The sequence below is a fragment of the Lygodium microphyllum genome, chromosome 8 (assembly GCF_053477565.2).
Source record: "Lygodium microphyllum isolate KBCC chromosome 8, Lygodium_microphyllum_v1.1.10, whole genome shotgun sequence".
Classification (NCBI taxonomy): domain Eukaryota; kingdom Viridiplantae; phylum Streptophyta; class Polypodiopsida; order Schizaeales; family Lygodiaceae; genus Lygodium; species Lygodium microphyllum.
In genome coordinates, this window is record NC_141142.1 from 139,871,299 (window position 1) to 139,897,506 (window position 26,208).

Here is a 26,208-nt window from a genome sequence, read left to right on the forward strand (position 1 = left end):
ATTCGATGCTGGAAGAGCGAATGGGGCTCCCCTTCCAAAGAAGTTCAGTGGCCTGTTAGCAAGGTGGGGTTGACCGTAAGGCTGCTAGTATGAGAGCCTCCGAGGTAATCGACAATGCATGGTATCATGGCCAAACCTATCACAATTAGCACAAGGTCGTGACCTAGGGTCCTAGCACTCAATTGACAAGCAGTTTTCACCACATGCACACATTGGACATGTGGATGCGTTGGCCATCTCATCAACTCTTGTAGTTTGGCTATGTCCATTCTAATCTCAGCTAGCTCTTGTCCCGACTCAGTGCCCTTCCCTTGTCCTGAGTGCTTGAGTCTGCTCTCTCACTCGGTGCTAAGGCTCTCTCAGAGCTCCTGACACTGAACTTTTCTTGATTTGAGCCTCTAGAGCTTCTTTCCTTGAGCTGGTCATCCACTCTAATAGCTTCTTCAAAGACCCTTGCTAGTGCATCTCATTGTAAGCTTGAGTTGCCGGCCAAGGCTTTGTAGAGCTCCTCACTTCATATTCCATTGATAAATACAGTGGATATCGCCCTTTTGGTTGGTCTCTCACCCATGGGGATTCTCTTGAAGAGGCTCCTCATATGGGTCATGTAATCTCGAATATCCTCTTTCTCTTTTTGCTTGACATTCATAAATCGCACTAACAGGTTATCGAAGTGTCCAGATTCAAAAAATCTCTTAATTAAGAGATTTTTCAAGCCATTGAAATCGGTACGATGTGCAGCGTCTGGACTCGTGTATCAAGTTTGACCCTTGTCATCTAAGCATAGTTCGAAGGCTTGGGAACGCTGAGTAGGATCAATGAGGTTGTTGGCCTTGCAAACCTGCTGGAACTGTTCCACGAAGCTATATGGGTCATTGGTAGCTTTGTATTTGTCCAGCTATTTTTCTACCACATGGATTTTTGATTGGCTCTTAGAGCCTTGGTTGACCCCTAACCCTGTCAGTAGCGATGCTGCCAATGCTGCAACACTTCATTCTGCAGTCGTGTTATCTAGCAGCTGCTTTGTCAAGAGCTTGCTTAGTGTGAGATCTTCTTCTAGCGCTCTCTCTCTCTGACCGATTCTTGCCTGCTAGGGCTAGCACTCTCTAGATCTCTCGCATTTCTAAATTCTGGCATAAGTTCCTAGTTTGTTGGTCCTGGTTGTACATGGCTAGGCCTTGCAAAGCCCTGCGGGCCAGCTTTCTCTCCTCCTCTAGGTCTGCTATGATGTCCTCTACTGATCTACCACAATGTTCTAGCCAGATTTGAGCGTCGTATTTGTTTACTAAATGTTGCATAACCTCAGGAAAGTCTCCTAGGTTAAGCTCCTCGTCGCTTCTATGGCCTGAGCTGCCTCCTTCCATGTCTAGGACCTCCCGTTTTGCCAAGTTGTCGATCAAGTTGATAAGGTCGGGTAGATCCACTTCCGCGATATTGCCTACCCTTGTTGCGTTCAGATTATAGGCTGTGTCCTTCACTTGGCCCTACTCTTTGGGGACTCAATCCCCTTTCTATATCCTTGGATCTTCTCCTACTGGTGGGTTTTTTCGAGCATTTAAGTCTGGGTGTGTTCCTTGTTACTTACAACCAATCCTCATTTTACCCTCACTCTGTGCATGTGTGCATGTGTGTGCTCTTTTCTGTGCATTGTGCGAAATCAGGCTTTTAGCTTTTCTCCATCGTGCTTTGTGGGCTAGAATTCATAGTGAGTGAGAAGACAAGTGCCTAAATGACTCTATCGCTCTTGTCGTGGGTTTAGCCTAATAGGCTTGTATGTCCAGTTTTTGGCGTCCCTGCTGATTTGTAGGGTTCTTGCTAGTCTCCCCTCCCAATCACAATTCGATAGTACTTTTAGACTCCACTCTATGCTACTATCAAGCAGAATCACTAGATGGTCGGCTAGTGTTGCCTCTATGCTTGAGTCTCGCCGATCTCCTTGTTCGTTGTGCCGGACTTTTTGACACTTCTTGTGATTCTCGATTTTTCTTGGCATGCCTTCGTTCTCCATTCCGCTTTTGCCTTGGCTTTGTCTTCTACTTTAAAATTTCTGGATTTTCTGCCTTGTTCGTTTGAGTGTTAACAATTATCCTATCGGGAGGGGCATGATCAATGGTGAAATGGTTTGAGCTAAGTGAAGAGACAATGAGACTGATGCATACATTGGTGTGTGGCCAGTGTGAAAGCTTAAGGTCAAGCTCTTCTTCCCGAGCTAAATGCAATGTTAAAGAAGCTCTTTAAATGCCATTCTGATACCAATTGAAAGGTGGAGCAGGAGCAAAAGCAAGAGAGAAGCGAGAGCTATGGAGCTTCAAGTAAGAGAGAGCAAGATGGTGTGTGGAAACTCCAAAAAGTCATAATACATGACCTACTGTCCCTTAGTCTATTGTCACGGAAAGAATAAAGAATAAAGTGATGGTGACAAAAGGCCGCCATTTGCACCATTTTCAATGTACATGTGCGAGTGTAGTAGGTAAATCTAGGCAGTTTGGCACAAGCAGCCTTCCCCCCCTTAAATAAATTATTTTGTATTAAATATCTAGCTTTGTAACGTAACTTATGCATTGTCTAATGACTCTATAGAAGCTAGTGTACCATGGACCAATTTTAAAGCTATCATGTTGAGAAAAAGGGCAAACTTAACCATCACCCAATGCAAATAAGAGAGGATGGGAGGGAAGGAAGCAAACCCATAAGTCATGTTAGAAAGTGAGACCCCTAGGAAAACAAGATAAAGGTTTATTCAATTAAAGGTATTACAAACAATGCATTTCAACTCTCTTAAAGACCTAGTATTGATTTTGTGAGTCCAAGCTTATTTTATCTCAAATTTAGTTCACCTAAATTACATAATTTACATGATGTATATTATTTAGATTGCATTCTCCCTGGACCTAACCTAGCTCTAGGTTCACGAATGTTTTGGTCTACTAATGGTACTTGAACCACACAAGCTACATTTACAAAGTCTCTCTCCCAACTAACTCTATCTAAAGTTCAACTATGTTTTGGAGGCACCATTTCACCTCGTGCAATGATGGGTGAGATTGTGCTCAACATGGAGCAAGTAGATGATCTAGTGGTTGCACTTTCACAATAGGAATGGCAATAGAAGATTGTACATAGCAAGCATTAACACCAATTCATCATTGCTCTCCTCAATCAAAGACTCAAGGATGATTGTGAGGGCATTGAAGGACAAGTTGGACTCTCTGAATCAAAGAGCATAAGCCCTTTTGATGAAGTAGATTCGAATAGCCGTTCCAATATCAATGGTCCTAGAGAGAGCTTTGTGGGGCCAAATAGAAGACTATGATACCAATGCATTCTAGAATGCACAAACACCATGTTAAATACATGTGGACTTGGTGCTACATTGTTGACAAATGAGTGGGACCTTCTCGTGAAACCAACACGAGAGCATTAATAAGATGGACTTGCTTTAGGTTCTAGAATTAGACATTATGTTTATGGTTAGAGATTCCATGCTACACCCTAGCTCTTTGTTGACCCTCTTGTAAATTGATCTAGGTGATGGGAGGAAGTAAATCATACTTGAATACTTGAATAAGCACTTTGACGATCACATTGAGTTGGAGGCCCTACCTCTAGAATGAAATAAGTATCTTCATTGTCAAGGAATTCCCAAATAGAATGTTTTATTGTTTACCTTTTATCAATTTTTCAAACATCCATAGTATCTTGGAGCTAACTTAATCTTAGGATGCATTTGAATATTTCAAGTATTCTCTTATTAACATGTAACTAGACAAAATTTTATTCTTAAAATTGCATGGGTGGTTATCTGTAACATAATATCCCCCCCATTTTAATAAAAATTTTAAAATTATTTCCTCCCCAATTCATGCCGCCAACCGATGGACGGCGCAAGGGGGGACTACCGTGATGACAACGAGAGGGGGGGGGGGCTACCGCATGTCGTGGGAGGAGGAGGGAGGGCCTCCATTACTAATACCCCCCCCCCCCCCCCCCAAAAGACCCTATAAAAAGGGCTTAAGCGTGGGAGGAAGGACCCTTCACACTGGAAAGAAAACGAGAGAGAGAGAGAGAGAGAGAGAGAGAGAGAGAGAGAGAGAGAGAGAGAGAGAGAGAGAGAGAGAGAGAGAGAGAGAGAGAGAGAGAGAGAGAGAGAGAGAGAGAGAGAGAGAGAGGAAGGAAGAGTAAGAGGAAAGAGGGAGAGTAAGAGAAGAGAGAGAAAGAGGGAAAGAGAGAAGGAAATAGTTTTTTTATTCCTCCTTGAAGAACTCCGAGCTTCTCGCAGCTTGCTGTCTTCTTTCTTCCCCCTCTTGGAGAAGGTCCTTGCAGACGAGTCCCTTCCGCAAGGAGCCGTCTTTGTCGTAATCAGGGTGCATAGCCGTGAAGCAAAAGCCAAATCATACAAGGCCTCCCAAATGAAGTAAGGTCCAATCGAACACGAATCCCGCCTCAATCGATGGAGCTACGGGTCAAGGAACCACGTCACTTGGTAATCAGGTGCATCCCATACACCCTACCATGATGGGAGGTCTTAAGGACATAGGCCGACTTCATTGGGAAGGGAAAGCTATTCGGCGAAAGTCTATCATAACTAACCACCATTTAGTTTACATCATTTTATCATATTGGAAATTGTGCTTACTTGCACTTTGGCATGTTTTTGAACGAGTAAATTGCACGTAAGATTTTACAATCATGCACGTAGAAAAGAAGAAGAAGAAGCAAGGACCTTATTGATTATGCTCGTAATACTTTAGATTATGGACTAACATTAGCATGCTTGAAGGTATTGAAAAATGGGTTGTTAAAACACTTATGCATATTTGTTAATTAAGCGGAAATCGTACTTTTTTTCTTTGCATCACAAAATTTGTGAAATTGGAAAGGTAGAAATGACGGTTTGAATCAAGTACATGAAATTCCTGAATTACTACGATGACGTTTAAGTATATCTAGGCCATTGCAATACTAAAACAGGTATTAGGCCCATATAAAGCTTCAAAGGGGAGTGGTTTGCTTTTGCCTTAGTCCTAATAACTTCATGTCCTCCACCCAAAAGAAAAAAAATACAAGTCTCTATTTGTGTTTTGCATAAGCGCATCGAAATGAATTCCCAAAAGCAAAGGCTTGCATTGCAACATTGTCTTAGGAAAGATACGCCTCTAAATTGCGTAGCATCATGATCAATTTCAATTGCGCGGCTAGGGATTCATCTTGAAGATAACTGTAAACCGCACATACGAAATACTAATAATTGCTCAAGAGTCATTCAATAAAAATGAACCCTATATACGCAAGGATAGGGCTCAACTCAACTTATTTAGGGTTTTAAAGAAATTAAGACAAACTATTGTTACTTCATAGGGGGACGGAATGAAGGAATTCCCTATCCTTCGGAGGATATTGGAAATTACTGCTAAGGCAAGAAGGACAAACGCTAGGGTCAAGAGAGGGACCCACCCTAGTAGATGTCTCGAGCACTCACCTACACCTTTGTTTGTGCTTGTAAATTTAGGAACACTACTTCAACTAAAAAGAAAAAAAAAAAGGAAAAGAGAGATTGTGTAACCCCAAACTCATAAATGAGTGTAGTGAATATCAGGTTGAACTTTTGGAGGGTGCACCAAACCACCCCCAGCTAGCCGCCAACCCTAGCCAAGGGGGTTCTAAATAGCCGTGATGGGAACATGGACTGAACCCGCCACGAGAGGTCTCTTCGTAGATTGGCTTGAATGTAGGAGACGCTTGGATGCTAGGGGGGACTCTAGCCGTAAATTCCCTGCCTCCGAGTCCTACTCAAACGATCAGCGTGACTCGGAAATTCAAGAGGCCCTTGTGACTAGTGTAAGGCGAAAACTTAGTGGGAAAAAAAGTGCATCCTTAAGGATTGCAGATATTGTCCCTTTTGAATAAGATTTGTATATTTGATAAATTGCTAATATTAGGTACTTCAAAGGATCCTGTTTGAATTTGTTTTCGTGTCAATGTCATAAGATTACGTGAATGAACCCTGTCCTTTTAAAAGGCTAATTAAGGAAGCTATTTTTACATGTCACACCTAAAAGTGATAGGGCTAAGTAGACAACTAAAATACGCGAAGTGAGGGAAGTGGGAGGACGGAACCCCCGACGGGTCTATCCTACGACAGGGTGGTCCTAGAGAACTAGGAACCTTCTCACAAGGTTAGGTTTTACTGACAAACGATGCTTACAAATCGTTAGGTTAGAACCCCGATTCGTGCCATTTTAGGGGATCGGAATGGGGTTATGTCCTATGGGCAGAGAGGTGGAGTGCTGCATCCCTCTCATTTCCCATTCTCGTTGAACCAAGTGCGGCATGGATCTGCTTCGGCTTGGGTATCTTTGCGTAAAGTAGGATGTCTAGAACCCGACGCTAGAATGCTGTCAGGAGACCTTGACCACTAGGAACTCAAAATTTAGGTCAATCCTAGTGGGTTCGGCCGCAAACATTCCGTTGCGAGGCGGACTCGAAAACCCCTAGGCGACAAACCCCGTGACCATTCCATGGGAGTGCCGGGCGACGTCGCTTAGACTCCTCTCTCGATGGACCGCTAAAAACGTGCTTGGATAGCCAATAGGCGGTCATGTTACATTATCTCTTATTGGTTTATGTAGCATAATGCAATGGAGGTGTTCTTGATCTTATGAGTCACTTCTTATAGATGGCAAGATGAGGAATTTATAATGGGGATACCTAAAGCTATAGGGACATAGCGACTATAATTTTCTTGCTATAGACTATCTCAAAAGTGATTATTATTCTTTCCTTGATGGCCTCACGGTTAGGTGTTGAAAAATGTGATATGAATTATTAATCATTGTGACTCTTTGTTTTCTTTAAACATGTGGATCCATATGAGCATTTAGTGCAGTAATGATGACCTAGGAGATTGGTTGGATGAGTATATTTATGAGGAGGAAACAACACTATAGGACATCCTACACTAAAAGCATGTCATTGCAATGCGAGTTCATTAGAGGTATGGGATGGGTTTGAACATGATGCTACTAGTCACATCAATTTTCCAATACATGTAGCCACTAGAGAGAGTGCACAGCTTTAGAGTAAAGGCATTAATGTTGATGAACATGGTCATGGTAGGCAAAAGTCACACACAACATGTATACATGGATTGAGAGTCGTTGAGAAGATGATAAGTTTTTATATAGATCGTTATGTAGTCATTTTCAATTGCAATACATGGGTTTTGCATACACATTGTGTGTGAGGTACAATTAGCTCATTGCTATCTTGTACTATTTTTTATTAGCGAAGATACATACTATGCTCACTTGTCTTTTGTTTAATTTCTGTGTTGAGTAGTTTAGTTTGATCTCATGCATATTATAGCCACTTAGTCTATGGCTTGAATGCTTTTCTCGACGTCACTTTGTCATATGTCAAGTCTCATTGTCATTCATATATGTATGATTACAACAATCGATACTTAATATTGAGTATCTTGAAAGTTGGCTTGCAACCCAAAAATATCAATCATAATTGCAATGCAAAAGATAAAAACAAAGGCTATAAAACTCAATGAGATAGCAACCAAGTGAAAGAATTTACATGGTCATCACATATGAATGATAAACAACATTTAACCTTCCCTGCAAAAGAAAAACATTTAGCCACACCACATGAGCCATGACAAACAATAAGTAGTAGTGTAAGGTTGTTTGACAGTAAACATAATAAGAACCAATACAGTGGGATGGAAATCAATCAAAAGAAATAAAACTTTAAACAATATGAACAAAATAAGTGACCTTTGCAAAAAGTTAACTTGTCGAACAAAAGAAATTAGATAAGACCTCACCACCTTAAATGAAAAAAGTATTCTACTATACCATGCGAGTCACGACCACCTAGTGGCAATGGAATAGCGAGCCGTGACAACTAATAAGTAGAGATTGAACATGATTCACATGTAAAAACAACATGAATACAATTGTCGTAAATGAATAATCAATTGTTGCCTTAGAGAACAAATGCTTGAACCGATCTTCAAAACCTTTGGCATACAACAAAAAGACAACATGAATGTTTACCAATCTTGAGAACCTCTAATATACAACAAAAAGACAACATGATCAATAAGGTAACACATTTACCATTTTACATTGCAACAAAAATATATATAGTTACCTAAAAGCGGAATGAGATCAAAGTTTCTCCTAATCGACAATCAACTACAGTGATTGTAGGGAGAACTACAAAATAGAAGGATGGTAGGTATCGATGGAAGCCTTGGACAATAAGAGCAAGCCTATTAGACTAAGAGGAAAGCAAAATGATCATGACCAAAAAGATGGGGAGGTTGAAGCTAAGTAAGCATTTTCAAATACCTCTCCCTAGGCGATATTTAAAAACTCAAAAGCAAATGTTTGCCTTAGATGCAAAAAATTAATTATAAACCACCATAACAACCATTTGCCCTGGCCACTCAAACAAAATGTTGCTAAACTTGCAAGATCCAACATGCCGTTTGATTAAATAGGTATTCTAGTTATGCCAAAAGATTGCTTGCATTGTCCTTTGCATTTTTGGTCTTATGAATATAAACCTTTCTTACAGTTGCTTCTTAATGTTGCGAAGGAAAGGAGAAGGTAGCACATTCATACAATTATCTAAAGGCTAATCCATCTCAATATTAGAATAAGTGTTAGTTGCAAGAGAATTTTGCAATGTGCTACCACCATTGTAGGGAGATCATTTCTTGGGAATTCCGTTGTGTGCAATTATAGGAAGATCATTTCCTAGATGTGCTCCCATTATTGCAAATTGTTGTCGGGAGATCATTTTTTATCAGGAATTGTGGTGTGTGCTCCTAGATATGTCTAATGTGGAAGCTTTAGACAATGTTTGGGTTTGCTTAGATATGTGAGTTGGGAAACCTTCACACAACGTTTGTGTTTGCCTAAGTTGGGAAACCTTTACACAACGTTCGTATTTGCCTAGATATGATGATCAAGAAGGAAACCTTCATACAACATTTGCATTTTGCCTATGGGCGGCCAAGGGCCAGAGAGAGATTAGCTACGTGTAAGTGGTGGATTAACGATTTGGTAATCCCAATTCGGAGTGAGCAGGAAGTGACTTTAGAGTCGAGTTCCCCATATCTCTCTCTCTCGTTTCTGTTTGACATTGCTGTATTTTCTCTCCGTGTCCAGCTTTTTCCGCCCCGGCAAAAGCCATCGCCTTCATCATCGTCATCATTATGGTGATGAATTCTCAACACTGCGGTCCTCCCCGAGGTGTTCCTCCCTGCAAACCCTAGCCCCGTCTAGTGACACGCTCTCGGCCCCCACCCCCCACCGCCCCGCCCCCCCCGCGTCCTGTCTTCGTCCTTACAGTCATTTCTCCTCTTCCCCTCCCCCCTCGCATGGTTTTGCCCCATCGGCCATTGCGCCTCCCCCTTTGTTCCCCTTGCTTTACCGATTTGTTGCTCAGAGCTGGAGTCGGTCCGGAATTATCATGCCCCTCTCGCAGAACGGGGCACCATGGGTAGCACAGAAGAGCCCGAGCGCAAACGGCGTCACCTCGGCACTTCCATGTCTCCAACGCACAAAAAGCAGACAGTTTTGCAGTCTTCAGATGACAAGAAGGTAAGCTTCCTTCCACGCGTTTAATCTGGAATAAACTTCGAGATACAACTCTCTTATTGTACACCAACTAGGGTTTTAAATACCACAGTGAAACATATCAGCCAGGGTTGGAAAATTTTTCTTATTTCTGTTCCGCGTTTTGACGGAACAGCAGTTTAGGAAAGGGTACCGCCAGCAGTTAAGGAACTAGAGATAGGTATTGATGACCGATACATGGGGAGAGAAGCTCATTGCACATCAAACTGGAGGCAGACGAATGCTTTGGTATTCGGTATATGTGGGAGAGTTTTTACCACTTAAGAACATATCCACCCATATAGTGTTCAGTCCACAAGGATATTTTTTGACTGTAGTAACTGATGCAGCTTGATGCATATTGGACATGAATGCTTTGAGTTTTTAATATCATGGTGAGCACTTTCCACTGAAAAACATAGATGCCCAGTTACCATCAAGTCCAGTAGCCTTTCTGCATGCTTCTAGCAAACGCCATGTAGATAGTGTCTTTGTGCAGCAGGGCCCACAGCTGTTGGCAAAAATGAAGGCGTGATTTGGCTGGGCACTAAGTCGCAGCTCTTTATGTGTTGTATATATTTTGAAAAGAAGGCAACGTGCTCTATAGAATTCTCCAGAAGTTGGAATTCAAGCTCGTAGAAGATAGAAATACTGTTTGCAAGTCAGCTGGGGGATCTCATCTATGGCTCTTTGCATATTTGCACATATTGGAAGAAGAAGAAGAGAAGGAATAATTTGAGCACGAAGGATTTGATCAATCTGATCATGACCTGCATATTTCTTATTGTACATGGTTGCTCCTGTGTGTTAGGTGATATGCTTGTACTCCATATCTAGGGGTTTTAAAATACTGTGAGCTATTGCTTCACAACTTTCTATGGCGACTCCCAACAATATGTAAGTTATCAGTCGCTATCAGAAGCCTCCTTGATAAGATTGATTACACTTTACAGGTGGATCCAGGGATGCTTCAGTACCAGAACCAAAAGCTTACCCAGCAGCTGGATGTCCAAAGGGATGAGATTGCTGCACTGCAGAGCAAATACAACAAGCTCAAGAATAAACAATCTTCTTATGACGCTACATTGACGTCAGTTCATTATGCTTGGGGGCAGGTCAGCTCCAAGACTTTGAAAATAGAAATTATTGCTCCAATTGTGTTGGCATTATGGAGGATGCTTTTGCAGTTAATTGAGTTTTTAAAGTTTGTTAAATGGCCTGTATTTTCGCGTGTTCTGTTTTGTGCTCCTTGGGCATGATTTGCATTTATAGAGTGCGCTCATGCATGTCCTGGAATAGTACAATCACATCCGAAATGCTTTGTGATAGTTAACCAGCAAGCTTGAGCTACTTGCGGAGCAAGCCAATACTTCAAACTGCACGGATGCTGATGCTGCAAAAGGTAGTGCTTCGTTTGCTAGAGCTCTTTTTTTAGAAGTTGAAACTCGACATGGGGAATATAGAGATTATAACAAGTTTTAAGATGCTTACAGATAGTATCAGCCCTCCTGCTCTCCCTGAGGAAGCTTTCCTGCACAGATTGTTGGATAGAGGTGCAACCGACTGCAGCACTAGGTGCAATGATGATATGCTGGTACCATTGGCTTCTAAGTCTAGAAAGTCTGCTACATTGAAAAGCGTGGAATATCTTGTTCGTGCCATTGATAATCAACATGCTGTGAGAGAGGAGCTCTTTCGCAAACTCAGGCAGAACACACCCAGCCAAAGTATGTACTTGAGCTAATCGGCTTGCAAAGTTGCTCTTCATGATGTGATTTTTTCATTGAGACAATGCTTTATGTGGTCCCTTTCTGATCACTGCTATGCCAAATCAGGTTCTGGACAGCAGGTTCTGAAACTTCGTGAGGAGCTAATGGAAGAGATAATATCACTAAGATCTAGTTTGGACACACTCCACTTGAAGCATAATGATCTTGCTTCACAAGTTCGCTTCTGGCGGACTATGAATGCGCGAGACCAAGCTGAGATAAAATGTGTCTCAGGTATTGCTCCTGGCAAGCCTTCTACAGTTGATTGCTGTATACTTGTTTCACAGCTTTGACGACAGTGCCAAACAAAAACAGGAAAACTTGTCTCCAAATTGTGGATGGGTTCTTGCATCTCAGTTTTCTGGAATTTATTATGTAGATATATTTCTTTTTGGGGACTTGAAAGTACACAGTGCTAATTAAGATTGCTCCAGTATTCTATATTTCAGTATAATTTAGGCATCTATAATTGATAAGCGTCCACCTGCAGGTTGTCACTTGTGCTTGTACTTCCTGTCTAGTAGATTGTTCCAAAGTTCATCTGGTGTTGGTTAATCTTTATTTCCATCAAGAGTGTTCTGAGGTCCAGCTGCAGTTGGTTAACCTTAGTCTTGGCTTGGAAGGTGAGCTGCATGAAACCATCACAGACCTGGAAGCTATTCGACAGAAAATCTCTACTTTGAGAAATCAGAAAAATTCACCTGCTTCCGCAATAAGTGGAGTTGGGGAGAGGGCTGGGGAAAAGCCTTGCAGAGATGCAAAGATGCTGGAAATGGCCATTGAGGAAGCTAAGGTAAAGTAGGCTTCAGAGTTTCTGTGCGGTATAGATAAGAGGATCCATGTTGTAACTCAGAGTTTTCCTTCACTCATGGATGTGTAGATTGTAGCTTCTCGAAGGACATCTGAGCTAGAGGAGGCTTCGCAAGAGAAAAGGGTCTTGTCTCAGCGGCGACAGCAAGTGCAGGTAGGTAATGATTTCCCTTGTACCATCAGGATTTCTTAATGAGTAGCTTACTGGAGAAGTTCTAGTCAGAAGCTCTTTTAGTGTTCTTCCTTAAATTGCTCTTTTGTTGTGGTGTCTGAACATACAGGAGCAACTAGCAGCTGATAAACATATAGCTTCATCTCATGTGCTTATGTCGCTTACTTCCCAAGTTCAGTTCTTGAGAAAAGAGGTGGAACGATACAAAAGTCTAGTTGACAGCTCACAGGTAAACTCAGAGCCGGAAGCCCAAGCTTCTATGCCATACTTTACTGGTAATGCTAGTATCAATGCGGTGGATGTTTGCATCTTCAGGCAGAAAGGGATGATGCCATAAAGCGAGTAGAAGATGCAACAGAAAAAGCTGAACTTAGTGAAGCTGTACGTAAGACAAATCTGATATCAAGCACCACAGTAGTTGAACTGGAGGCAAAGGTGCATGCTTCCTTACTAGAGAGGAATAACCTGTTTGTTAGGCTAGAGGAGACTTCTCATGCCTTAGGTAAAGATTCTGAATGCAAAGCTTATTGAGGTTTATTGATTTCTGTGCTTGTAGTGACAATTTTATTTTTTAATTGATGCTTCAGAACGACAAGATGAAGTTGCAGAGTTCAAAGTGATGGTTTCCACTTTAGAGAAAGAGATGTCTATGATGCAGCAGCAACTTGACAAGTACAAGGAAGCTGTGTGTGGAGCGGAGTCCCTTCGTACAGAAGTTGAATCGACTGGCATTCTGCTTGATAGAAAGGTTCTAGGATTTACTGACTGCCATAATCTAATTTTCCTTGAAAAAAAAAATGGTTTGTTGATCTGTATCACTTTCCAGACAAGCGAGCACAGATTTCTTCTCGAGAAAATTGCAGATCAAGATCAGGAAATGACCTTGCTTCAAGATGAGGTATGGGTTGTCTGTAGAACGATCTCATGCATAGATACTTTTTAAAATTATTTGAAGGTGTGTTAGATACAATGCTTTAAATATTTTCCAAGTGTGCCAGAAATGATGCTTTTAAGTGTGTTCCTTCCACTTGTGATAAGCCCTCTGCTTGGTTCACAGACTTTTGATTGGTTCAATAAAAATTTCAATTATAGATTCTAGCAGGACATAATTATTTTTGTGCCACAAACTTGGCCTTGCAGCAACAGATTTTACTTTATTTGTAAATATTAGCAAGACTCTGTGATTTTCAATGCTAAATGATAAGAGACCTCACCATATTGAATGTGATAAGAATACATTGTGACCATTGATCTGTTAGCAGAGTATTTGTCAGCTCATGTGTAAGTGTGAGCTTGATTTGGGCTGGGCATTTTTATTAGGTATTTTAGGTTTTTTCTGGTGTGGCATTTTATGCCAGTGGAGCATTTTTATGCACCAGTCGGCCAGTATTAATGCTGTCCGACCAGCATTATTGCTCCCCACTTTTTCAGCCTATTTATACTCAGTGCTCCTCCTCAGTCAGTATTATCATCATCTTCACCATCTGCAGACTCTGTGGAGAGAGGAGCCAGAGCCAGTGCCAGTGCTAGTGCCCACGCAGCCTGTGACTCACTGTTGTATGCGACTGTCTCGTGTTCAGATATATGGATTCCATTCCCCGTGCATACATTTGAGTTCTCATCTGTATCGTGTTCTTTTCTTTTCTCTTTTTGTCTTGCATGTCAACAATTTATTTCAGCACATGTTTATGCTTCCACCGCTGCTCCACTTCTGACATGATCTTCAGCCTTTGCCTCTTGCGCACTCTTCAATCCCTAGAGCATACTGTAAAAATTACATGGTGCAGCGAACAGAATCTGAGAAAGAGATAGAGAGTACACAATAGATAAGAGGAGAATAACAAAAAATTCTTTAGCTCCAAACAATTAATACAAAGATGGCTCTGTCCACCAGTGTGCTTCCACCGTGAAGCTTAGATGGCAATCTAGACGGAAGATAGGTGAAGTGCTTAAGGCTAGTATGTTGAAATTACTAGTAGCAAGCATTATTACATGCAAGGTGACTCTGAGGGGTCCTCATTTGTAGTATGAAATGTCCCCGTCCAAAAGTTTTGTAGCTATGTGGGAGGCTGATTTTACAGTACACTTTAACATCTTATCTTTCTTAAGAGAATGGCTGGTTTTGAGAGATCTCAGAATGCACCCTGTCTTTATCTATCAGATCATGATTGTACTTTGTGCATGCACATTGTGTTTCGTTCAAAGGTCTAGAAGGTGCAAATTGGAGTGATTGTGGAGCTGCTAATTGCTATTATTAACAAATTAACTCTAGATTGCCATCCAGTTGCTAATTTTTGTGTTTGCATGCTGTGTGGTGCCTGCCATTAGTGAGAGTTTTGAGTATTCCTAGTATTCTAAAGTATTTGCATATGTTTTGAGCAAATGTATTTAGGTATTTGTACCCTGTTTTGGAACTTCATATTAAAACCGGTGTAACAGATGTAGTTATGAAAGTTTGTTGATAGAGTGCTGCAAAGCTTTTATTTTGAAAAGCTCTATCACACAGTGATTGGCTTGCATAGTTATCGTGTACTTTGTAGTATATGCTTCTATTTGTTGTATTTGTTTATGGAGACTGTTATATTCATGCTAGTCTATGGTTGTAACGTGGGGTATTATACTGAACGATAGAAGGATGTCAACATACCCTAGTTAGGGTAAGTTGTTTGTATTCATCCATTGAGATTTGGAGTCAAAGTTTTGAATGATAGACAGAGGCAAAATCCATAGATCGAGAGATCGATATGGGGTGTAGTGACTGCCCTAAAGTGTGATAAAGAGTACTTTATTGGAGCTCTTGTTGTTAGAGATAGATTGTTCTCCCTTGCTTGGAATGATCACCAGCTATTCTATACCCGACATTGAATGGATGCATGGTGACAATACATGCACAACGGATGCTCTGGTTGAAGGGATTAAATGGGAGCGCAGATGCATCGTGCACAATCGGATAAGAGAGGGGCTACATAGTGTGTGATCGGTTGCATGCAGTGTGCGGTCAGCTACACATAGTGTGCGGTCGGCTACATGCAGTGTGCGATCGGCTTCGAGGTATTTTGAAGATAACCATAGCTGCTGCGATCCTTGGATCCACACATCTGATCTCATGTGGGTGGAAAGAAAATGTCCTAACATGCCTCACAATCATCTCCTCAAAACACTATATGTTTGGCAACTGGCAAGCATGTCCTTCAGCATTTTAGAAGTCAACCTTCTAAATAATGTCTCTCTTATTATTATTGTTGCATTATATAAGTCAAATCATGTGAAAGACAGGATGGCCTACCAGTTGTAGGGTTTCTGGTTTCAGTCAATCTGAGTGGAGTGAATCAGCCCCTAGGGGACCCTGAAAAGGCAACAGTTGATGGGTAGGAAGCTGCTTGGACGACTAAGCCATGCATGTCAATATGCATGTAGCATACACAGCATGGATTGTTGTGCTGTGTTGTTGTGAAGGTCCCTAAATACTGGTGGTCCCTCTAAGCCATTTTGAACTCTGCCACAACTTACAAATCAACAACCAGGTCTTCCTTGCAATTCTGTTACTGCATTGGTGGAAGCTTGCTTGTTTATGTTCTTTAGTTCCTTTTGACATCCTTGAGCATTGACCAACAGTGTAGATGCCAGACAGTCTGAGACTCTATTGATGCCATTTGGAAAAGGGGATTTCATTACTAGTCAAGTTTTGTCCACCCATTCAATTCTTGTTTCCTTTCTATCTCTCTACCTAGAATTTAAGTATAAAGGCTGAAAGACTGGGTGACATGTAAGGTTTATTTTGCTTTCAGAGTTAACATTTGGTTGGGCTGGAAAATTGGCAGCTACTTCAATTCAGCCCATTTTCTTTACCGTCTTGTCTTTACACAGATCTACAATAAAAGAATGTGGCCTAGAAAGTAGGTCATTTTGTGATGATCATGTAGTGATCTCCAGAAGGGGCTTTTTTAAACTGAAAGACAGTGTGATTGTTTCTGGTCTCTAAAGGAATCAAGGCAGGTGTTTGATCTAGTTCTTGATAGAGTTTAGGGCTTGAGGATTAATAGCTTCCTTCGAAGATCAATTTGGGTTTCACACAAAGGCAATGTTTATAGAATGTCCTTACTTTCTGGCACCTCTCAGCATTCTTAGTTTTTCTGCACGTGTTTGCTTTTTGAAATTTGCTTCAGCTGTGTGGACTGAGAGGTGCTGGTATTGGGAAGCTGGGTAGTGGAGGGTTATTATGACTGAGTATGTTAAACACAATGTAGGCACTTGGTAAAACTGTTTTCTGATTTGACTCTGTATGCTAATCACTCTGCTTTCTGAATCGACTGTGTATGCTAATCATTGTGCAAATGAAAATATTAGGAATGGTCTTTTTTGTTTTGAGATGACTGAAGGCCATTGTGTGATTGTTATGATCTTTCCTTGAAAAAATGATGGATGTGGGAAATTGATATGCCTTTTGGTTTACACAAACTGACTGTGGATTAAGCTGAACATTTCTTGTGCTTTGAGCCAATTGAGGTTGATACAACATGGATGGTTCCTCTTGGATTTGGCAAGTGCATCTTATTTGTGGCCTTGACAGCCTGGTTTCCAGCAAGATTTCATAGGTTGAATGAGTTCTTAAGTCATTTGTTTGGGAAAATAAATAAGTTTTTAGTTAGAAGATATTTGTTATCGTTATATTAATACATTTTTGTTGTCGAACTGGTACCCATTCAACATTTAATCCATCTTTAAGACTTAATATGGCTTAATTGGCTAGGCAGCTAATATATATGCACTAAGGTAATTGAACTTTTGCAAAATAAGAAATGATAGTATCTTCAGCCACCAAGGTGTTTCAAGCTAAAGCTGTAGCTGTATGACAAAATATTGTATTTGCCTGCCATACAGCCATTCAAGTTTTCTCAATTGTGTGTCTCCTTAGAGTATCCATTTGTAGGCACTTCCATGTATTAAATGGTTACAATAAAGGCTTTTTAGAATATTTGGATGTTTTCTTGGTTGTGTCAGTTGGTTTTTTTTGGCTTATTTCGTCAATCCACTTTTAAGGTAAGGGAATTGTTCATGTGATTCCTTAATGTTTATCTTGATCTCATAGGTGAAGCTTTTGAGGGGAGTGAGGGTGATATTGCCATTCATGTGAGAACTAATGTGCTTTTGTGTTCTCATAGGTGAAGCTTTTGAGGGAAAGTGAGCAAGAGCTTAAACTCATAATAGACATGTATGGAAGTGAATCATTGGATGCAAGGTGAATATTTTAACACAAGCTATAGTAATAGCAATATCAAATATTGATGATTTCTCATGGTTTTTGTGTATTAGCTTTTGATAGATTGTAGTGTATTTGATTGTTTCATTTTGCGCTCTCTCTTTTATCTTATGCAATTTAGAAGCTTGGAAAGGCAATATGTATTGCTCCATAGCAATATACAATTAACAAGGATGCGGATAATTGATTGTAGCAGAGGAATTGTGCACAATTTAGCTTATTAGAGAACATTGGCCACTTTCCCATGGGGTAATATGTAGATATTCATTTGTGAAAGAGTAGGACACTTTCTCCATTTGGTAGATCTTTTGAATAAACTTTTGAGAACATATTTAAAGGGGACTATCTAAAGACTTAAATGTCCACATTCAAAAAGGAATATACTATGGGTAGGACATTTTCTCGTCTTGGTAGATCTTTTGAATAAACTTTTGAGAACATACTTGAAGGGGACTATCTAAAGACTCAAATGGCTACATTCAAAAAGGAATATATTTTGAATATATTACGATTTTAGGTGAAATTAAAGATATTCATATCAAGGGTTAGAATTTCCTTGTAATGATCAAGGTTTATTTTTCAATTTCATTAGCTACCAAAAAGTACAATAAATAATATGTAGATATTCATTTGTGAAAGAGTAGGACACTTTCTGCATTTGGTAGATCGTTTGAATAAACTTTTGAGAACATATTTAAAGGGGACTATACAAAGACTTAAATGCCCACATTCAAAAAGGAATATACTATGGGTAGGACACTTTCTCGTCTTGGTAGATCTTTTGAATAAACTTTTGAGAACATACTTGAAGGGGACTATCTAAAGACTCAAATGCCCACATTAAAAAAGGAATGTATTTTGAATATATTATGATTTTAGGTGAAATTAAAGATATTTATATCAAGGGTTAGAATTTCCTTGTAATGATCAAGGTTTATTTTTCAATTTTATTAGCTATCAAAAAGTACAATAAAATGATAGATCGTGTTGCCAAGTTTCACTATTTGGCATAGATTCATAGACAATTACAATACAAACAAATTATCAATATTTCTTAGTAATGATGAGTTACGCGTGTTTATGAATTTTGCCAAGTCTCCCTTGATATAGCTATGACTTTAGATAGGATAAAAGATTTGCAAAGTGATCAACATTTGGGATGGTTGCAGGTCACAAAATAGTTCACCTATTCTATAAAAATCATTCGCATTGCTTGCAAATCAGCACATATGCTGATGTCTTTATTTGATAAGATTAGAGAAAGTAATAGCATACCTTAAGGGACCTAGAAGGTGTTAGCTAAAGGATGTGACACCAATGCTTATGTCTATCAATAGCTCTTTGCTAAGCAAAGTTGTGGTGAAATGTAGAAATGGATCTATGTGGGATTGTATTAGGACTTGTAAGAGTGATGAGATGAGTCCGTGGTATATAGTCTAATGTAGTGGGTGTAGTAGACCAATCACTCAAACCTTCAAGGGTCTTAAAAGGTGTGGGTGGAGGAGGTTGTTCACATGTCACATGTCTAGTAGACTAGCAGGTGGTGTGAGTTGCCTAGGGAAACTATTGTCAAAAGATGACGTACCAGTGAGACAATAGGGTTTGCGGGGAGGAACACGGAGTGAACTCGGCAAAGTTCAAACATGGAGAGGAGAAGAGAAGAGAGAAGAAACTCTGATGAATGGAATGATGAAGACGTGAATCATGGAGTGAATGTGATACAAGGGAACAAGGGTGCCGTAGCACAAGGAAGATGATGAAGACAACCACGAACCACAAACCGTAATGCCCTCCTGAAGGGGTATGAGGGTAGTGGAGAGACTGGAGAGAAGAGGTGACGGGCTGAATGAATCAGCTGTGGTGAATGAATGAGAGAGTGGCCTATAAATAGGCACAGTCTGTCTAGGATGGCGCCCCTTTTTGGGGTTACAAACCCTAAACACAAAACGCAGAAATGCAAAAAACGCAAACTGCGAGTGAAGGGTTTCTCAACACCCCCTCTCAGTCCCAAAAAAGGGAACAAGAGAAGTGTGAAGTGGAGATGCAATGCTACATGCTGAAGAATGCTCATGCAGTAGGTGCCACTTGGACAGTGTCCCTCGTGGGGAAATTGTTCACTTGCCCAAGTGCCCTAGTACAAAGATGATGAAAACATGCAATGCATAGGAGGAATGTTGGACTTTGTGTGTTGGCGAGAACCATAAGAATATGCTCGTACTCGATCTTGGGAGGTGGCTCCATGCTGACTAAGTGACGAAGAAGATCCACCCTATAATTTGAGAATACCATTTGAAAGGAGACCTTTGAAGATAGTCAAGAGACTGGATGAGCTTGTTAGCGATGTCAGATCCTGTACGGCGACTGGTCGGATTGACCAGTTGGACTGCCACGTGGCAGTCCGACTGTACTGCGCCAGTCGGCTGCATTTAAAACAGCCGACCTGCCTATTTTTAGCGCATTCTGGCTGGCTATTTATAGCCGATCTTCAACATTGTTTCCCACACTTCTGATCGCAGGTTTCAGGCTAGAGATTCGTGCAGATTACATCTCTGTTTGCAGATTTCAGGTTGGAGATCGTGCAGACTGCAGCGGACTTCGAGGTGAACAGCAGGTTGCATCGTCGAGGTGGAGACATGCAGTCCCGCGCATTGCGCCCGTGTATATATCTGCATATCTTTGTATACAGCATACTTTATACAGCAGATCTTCATCTTTCATTGTCTCTCTCTCTCTTCTCTTTGCGTTCTCTCTCAGTCTTGTTCCCACGCTTCCGCATCGCTGTACTCTGACAGAGCTATAGAACCTGAAACTCAACCTCGGGAGAGAAGCCACTAGCTCCGTGACTCCATGCTGGAAGGAATACGAAGGCCTAGCCACCAAGTCGCTGCTGAAGACCCAAGAGGCCCAATCTAGGTAGACCCTCTAGATCTTGGGTATCAGTAGAAGAGATGATTGGTCGAAGCTAGCCACACAAAGAAAGTAGAGGATGAGTGAAGAACTGCATGTGGAGTAGATTCCCCCTATGAGGTGGGAGGTGGAGGGCCCCCCAGTAAAGTCGAAGAAGCGGATGCCCCCTTTGAGGGTAAAGAAATAACATCCCCCTCTGAATCCCCCTTTGAAGTAGATAGGGAATCCAAAAACTCATGGATCATGGACTCCAAAATGTCTGAGGATGAAGGAAGTACCGCCGGTCGTGCCGAAGGTATCTGGGGTGCCGAAAAGCTCCTAGAGGTAGCCTGTCGAACCTGAGTAGTCAAGGGTGGGGAAGGGTGGGGCTCAGAATGAGCAAGAGGTGGGCAATAATCGCTGTCTTTCAATGGAGCAGATTGAGTAGCCGAAGAAGAGGAAGGAGTCGAGGAGCAAACTGACGAGGAGACGGTATCAAACAATCACTGTCTCTCGATGGAGCAGACTGCACATCCATAGGTCGTGGAAGCCATTGTACCTGAAAATAAGTGGGAGAAGACTGCTGCTGGCATTGCGACGATCTCTAGGAGGTCGTAGCGCCAATCCATTCTCCATATGCTCGAAAGGACTTGGTGCGCATTGGATGCGTCTTGTTGCCTTGAGCATAGTACTCTGATAGCCGATGCAGAACAATCTCTGTGGCCCAGAAAGGAGAGGTGGCACAAGGAGTGCTTGGTGGAAGACGCATATACTCCGGGGGTTGGGGAGCAAAGGTTGAAGTCCGTAAGCATCGGTGGTGTGTCCGGTGATGCCACAGTAGGAGCACCCAGTAGTTTGATCATCTCTTGGTAAAGAAGTCATCGATACCAGTGTGCCTTGTTGAAGAAGGAATTGGTCAGCCACCATGAACCATGAACCGCAATGTCCGCCTCAAGGGGTGTGAGAGTGCGAAGCATGAACTACAATGTCCGCCTCAAGGGGTGGGAGGGCAATGGAAGGGTTGGATGTGAGCTTCCTGTGGGAGGAGGATGCGACCAGCAGTAAGAGATTGCAACCAATAGAAAAACGTAGGTGAGGAGAGAGAAAGACTAAAAAACGCAGGCAACAGGTGAGAGAAAGACTAAAAACGTAGGCAGGACAGCTTGCGAGAGAGAGAGAGAGAGACTAAAAACGCAAGCAAGACAGCTTGTAGGAGAGAGAGACTAAAAACGCAGGCAACAGGACTGTGATGATGTGGCAGGCTATATGGCAGCAGGTCTGCACAGGAACAGTAGTCGCCTGGCTGGAATCAGCTCCAAATTGCGTGAAGAGGGCTGGAAATTAGGCGCCAACTGATGGAGACAGCAATGGACAGCTTGGACCGCGATGTCCTCCGCGAAAGGGGTGTGGGCAGCAAGCTGAAAATACCTGAAATATGCAAAAACGGGATTTTGATGCAGCAGAAGAAGAAAAGTGGATGCCGAACCCGCCACCGGTCCTTGCTTTCACTGGAATGGAGGATCTTTGCTGCTGTTTGAGCAGATCCAGCTCTGATACCATGTCAAAAGATGATGCACTAGTAAGATAGTAGGGTTTGCGGGGAGGAACGCAGAGTGAACTCGGCAAACATGGAGAGGAGAAGAGAAGAGAGAAGAAACTCTGATGAATGGAATGATGAAGACCTGAATCATGGAGTGAATGTGATACAAGGGAACAAGGGTGCCGTAGCACAAGGAAGATGATGAAGACAGCCACGAACCACGAACTGCAGTGTCCTCCTGAAGGGGTGTGAGGGTAGTGGATGCCGAACCCGCCACCGGTCCTTGCCTTCACTGGAATGGAGGATCTTTGCTGCTGTTTGAGCAGATCCAGCTCTGATACCATGTCAAAAGATGACGTACTAGCGAGATAGTAGGATTTGCGGGGAGGAACATGGAGTGAACTCGGAAAACATGCAAACATGGAGAGGAGAAGAGAAGAGAGAAGAATCTCTGATGAATGGAATGATGAAGACTTGAATCATGGAGTGAATGTGATACAAGGGAACGAGGGTGCCGTAGCACAAGGAAGATGATGAAGACAGCCACGAACCACGAATTGCAATGTCCTCCTGAAGGGGTGTGAGGGTAGTGGAGAGGCTGGAGAGAAGAGGTGACGGACTGAATGAATCAGCTATGGTGAATGAATGAGAGTGTGGCCTATAAATAGGCACAGTTGGTCTAGGATGGCGCCCCTTTTTGGGGTTGCAAACCCTAAACGCAAAACGCAGAAACACAAACTGCGGGTGAAGGGTTTCTCAACAAGTACACCCATGGGTGAAATCGTGGTCTGTCTTGGAGTGGATCTAGGTAAAAGGCCTTAGGTCTTATAATGTTCTTTGTTTATACGACTTGAGTGTTAGTATTTAGTGCAAAACCTATGCTTCTTAGGGAGTTGCTACTAGATAGGTCTAGATCTTTTGGTTCTATCTATGCAAACTACTCCCTTTGGTCATGCAAAGTGGAATGTATCCTTGACACCTTCGACTTGTGGGAGCTTATTACTATCCCAATCCCCCATCCAATGCTGGATCCTTGCATTCGCTTTACAATGGACCAAGCAGCCTTTTGGGATTGGCTCAATCTTAGAGTGCAATGTTGTTTAGCCATCAATTGTATCCACGATTGTTCTAGCCCTTGGCGCTTGTTTTTTAGCTGTCCCCGGCTCTCAAGAGGTGCCAAACTGCCACGTTTGCTGCCAGCTCATCATCGCCAGCAGCTGACTTAAGTTCTTCTCTAGTCTAGCCTGCGTTTTTGCTGCTATACAAGACATCTTGCTTGAGCACACCCTCAGCCTTCCATTAACAGCTTTGGTGATCAGGTTTCCAGCTTTTGGTGGGTGGTAGCCTGTTGTGTTTGCTAGATTCAGCCTCTAGACTGCTGCATTTTGGTGACCAGCTTGCTGCCCTTCCACATTCGGCACTTTAGCTCTGAGTGGTGGTTATAGCACTCGGGGTGCATGTGCGGTGGATTTACGACTATGTGATGTCCTCAACTACATTCATTGCTCTGCCTTTGAGTGTTTAGTACACTCTTTTCATCATTTACAACATTGATTCATTCAATTCAAAGTTCTCTTTTTGAAACTAGCCTTCTTTCTCAGAAAGGATAGTAAATAACCTGATGAAGCACTAATTACAACAAGCTTAAAATTCACGTAAACTGAAAATGCAAATGTTACCACTTAATCTTGGACATTGGATACTCGATTGGCCCCAAAATTGGCGCCCCTTGTGGTACTTGTTTGTCTTGTATTGCAATTTGGATGGAATAGATTGAGATTCCTTGAATCTCCTCCGCTCTCAAAATGCCTCTTGTTGTCAGAACTGACTAGCAAGGCTTCAAATAAATTTGGCCCTTGGTTTGCTTGGGGATTAGCCTCAGTCTGCTTCCTGGAAGGCAAATTTTGCCCTTGACATAATGTTGGTTGGCCGGCCTCTTGGAATTCTTTGAAATCCTCAAATTTCAGTTGTTGAGTTTCAAGTAGTGCGCCCCAATGTTTGAGCACTCTTCTTAGGGTGGTTGGGAAATCCTAATTCTTGCTGTAGATTAGGGTTTAGCAGTGGAAATTCTTCAGTTGCACCCTCTTGGGACTAGAATTGTCTAAGATCTTTTAAGGGAAGCTATGATTTGGTTGAGAGAATGGAGAGGAAGCCAGAGAGAGGAATTTCAAAGTTTCATCGCTAAAATTGGTAGAAATTTAATATTGCCTTGTTGTGAAGGGCTAACTTACGGCAGCCCCACATGTAGTCACTTATCCTTGTGGGTCCCAAACTTACTGTCACTTTCTTGTTGACAATCTACAAGGGCTGTCACTTGCCTTCAATGGTCTCGAATGGCCTCTTCGACATCCATTGGCTTCTCAGGGTTATTGGCTTGCCATTCTTAAACTAACTTGTATATCACATGTGCACCTCACATTTGTACATTTGATTAACAACTTAATCAAATGCTAAGCAAAGTATTAATTTTTTTTGTCTTGGTGACACTTTCTTCCTCTATTTGTGTTTGAGTTTTTGCAATTTGTGTTTTGAGTTTTTGCATCGTTGTTTGAGTTATTGTGTTTTAGTCATGTTTGTACATTTTGTGTTTTCTCAATGCAAACCCTAGCATATCTTCACAATACATGAGTTCGTGTTCCTTCCTTCATATCCATGTGATTAAAGTTCTTCATTGAAAGAGAATGTGTTAAAGGTTTTCTTTCAAGGCGTTGCGAATGGTTCGAGAGCTTGGGAGAAAGGCAATAGCCTATGGGATTCCCTTCAAAGGCTTCTAAAGTGAGAAGTCTTCTTTGTTGGTTGTCTCGTATTTAGAGAGACCTTGGCTCATCGACAACGGGGCTTTGAGTCATAGGACTCACCGACAACGGTGCTTTGAGTCGTATGACTCCTTGAGGAGATTTGTTACAAGATCTTCGTTTGTTGCAAGATCTTCATCTATTGTAGAGTGTAGTCATAGTTAGACATCAGTTGCCGATGATTGGTGTTGGCACTTTGCTGTTATTACTTGATTGTCCATCAAGCTCCATTATGGAAGTCTTATGTGTTCCAAATATGGGCTTTTTACTCCTCTCACAGCTCATAGTATTAATAGATTTGGTATTCAGGTTGTCTTAACTAAGCCTGGATTGTAAGGAGCTTTTTCATTGATGGGTTACTTGAACAGATGTCCTCAACATTAGCATTTCTTTTGTCGACTTTGGATCCATTTCATCTTACTTCACTTTTTGCCACATCCAGGATTCGAGAGGGGGTGTTTAGCAGTCATGAGTGTTTTGCACAATCATCTCCTACTTGTTAGCCTTAGTCCAAGTCAAATTGGGACATTAGGAGCTTTGACACGTAGTTGGCCACGTGTTTTGATGGAGAAGGCAGCTTTGTTTAGAGCATGAGTTTTTAAAAAAGTCAGTTTTAGGTGTGTTCACACTTGTAGCGGAGAGTTTCCAGCCCTTTGCATTTTTCTTTAGTGGTTGGAGATTTAGTCCATACTGGGTAGGGGCAATCAACATTATTGTATTGGGATTTGCATTTTTTTGATGGTGACTATTTTTTAGTTCAAAATATGTAATTGGCCAGTATTTTTGGATGCTGTTGGTGGCAGTCAGTCAGTTTCATTATTTTTTGGCTATTTATACTCTTCCCCCACTTGGTTGCCATCATTAGCATATTATTTTTTGCAGGTTTTAGAACCTCCAACCTACCTTTCGACATTAGCCTTATGCGCTATTAGCTATCATGTTTGTCGTGAACTATCATTTCTTGCTTGTGAGCCTCAGTCTGAGTCAAATGGGGGCATTAGGAGCTTTGACATTTCTGTCATGTGCTTTGATGGAGGAGTCTGCTCATTCTAGAGTTTGCATTTCAATCTGTGTGTGTCTTTGCAATTTTGCACCCCTAGATGGCTGCAAACTGCAACATCATCATTTACTGTGCAGTTGCCAGCATTGATTGCTGCCACATCAGCAATCACTAGCAGTTCATGATATCACATCAATATTTTATGCAGGTTGGACAGGAGTTATGGCCTTATTTATTACTGGTCGGCTATTTTCCAGCATATTTGGCTATTTATAGCTGTACCCAGCTGGCTGGTCATTCATTCACTTTTGGCACATAGGTGCTCCTTTAGGTGGTTG

The 26,208-nt window shown here is 41.7% G+C and overlaps 1 protein-coding gene across 4 annotated transcripts in view; it reads left to right on the forward strand.

Annotated features, from left to right (window-relative positions):
- The first annotated feature begins 9,127 nt into the window (after positions 1-9,127).
- The window catches only part of LOC148032937 (E3 ubiquitin-protein ligase BRE1-like 2), a 28,084-nt gene continuing 11,003 nt past the window's right edge, over positions 9,128-26,208 (forward strand). For 2 of the 4 annotated variants that reach the window (XR_015691688.1, XM_087683620.1), the window contains exons 1-12: positions 9,128-9,623; positions 10,592-10,753; positions 10,968-11,040; positions 11,132-11,365; positions 11,474-11,641; positions 12,031-12,200; positions 12,288-12,371; positions 12,499-12,618; positions 12,705-12,891; positions 12,977-13,137; positions 13,216-13,287; positions 17,552-17,628. Coding sequence is in view for 3 of the 4 variants with exons in the window: in XM_087683620.1 (XP_087539746.1) it covers positions 9,519-9,623; positions 10,592-10,753; positions 10,968-11,040; positions 11,132-11,365; positions 11,474-11,641; positions 12,031-12,200; positions 12,288-12,371; positions 12,499-12,618; positions 12,705-12,891; positions 12,977-13,137; positions 13,216-13,287; positions 17,552-17,628 (1,613 nt within the window). In the remaining variant the exon portion in view is untranslated. The remainder of the gene's footprint in view (positions 9,624-10,591; positions 10,754-10,967; positions 11,041-11,131; positions 11,366-11,473; positions 11,642-12,030; positions 12,201-12,287; positions 12,372-12,498; positions 12,619-12,704; positions 12,892-12,976; positions 13,138-13,215; positions 13,288-17,551; positions 17,629-26,208) is intronic. The other 2 variants (XM_087683618.1, XM_087683619.1) reach the window with 2 other exon arrangements.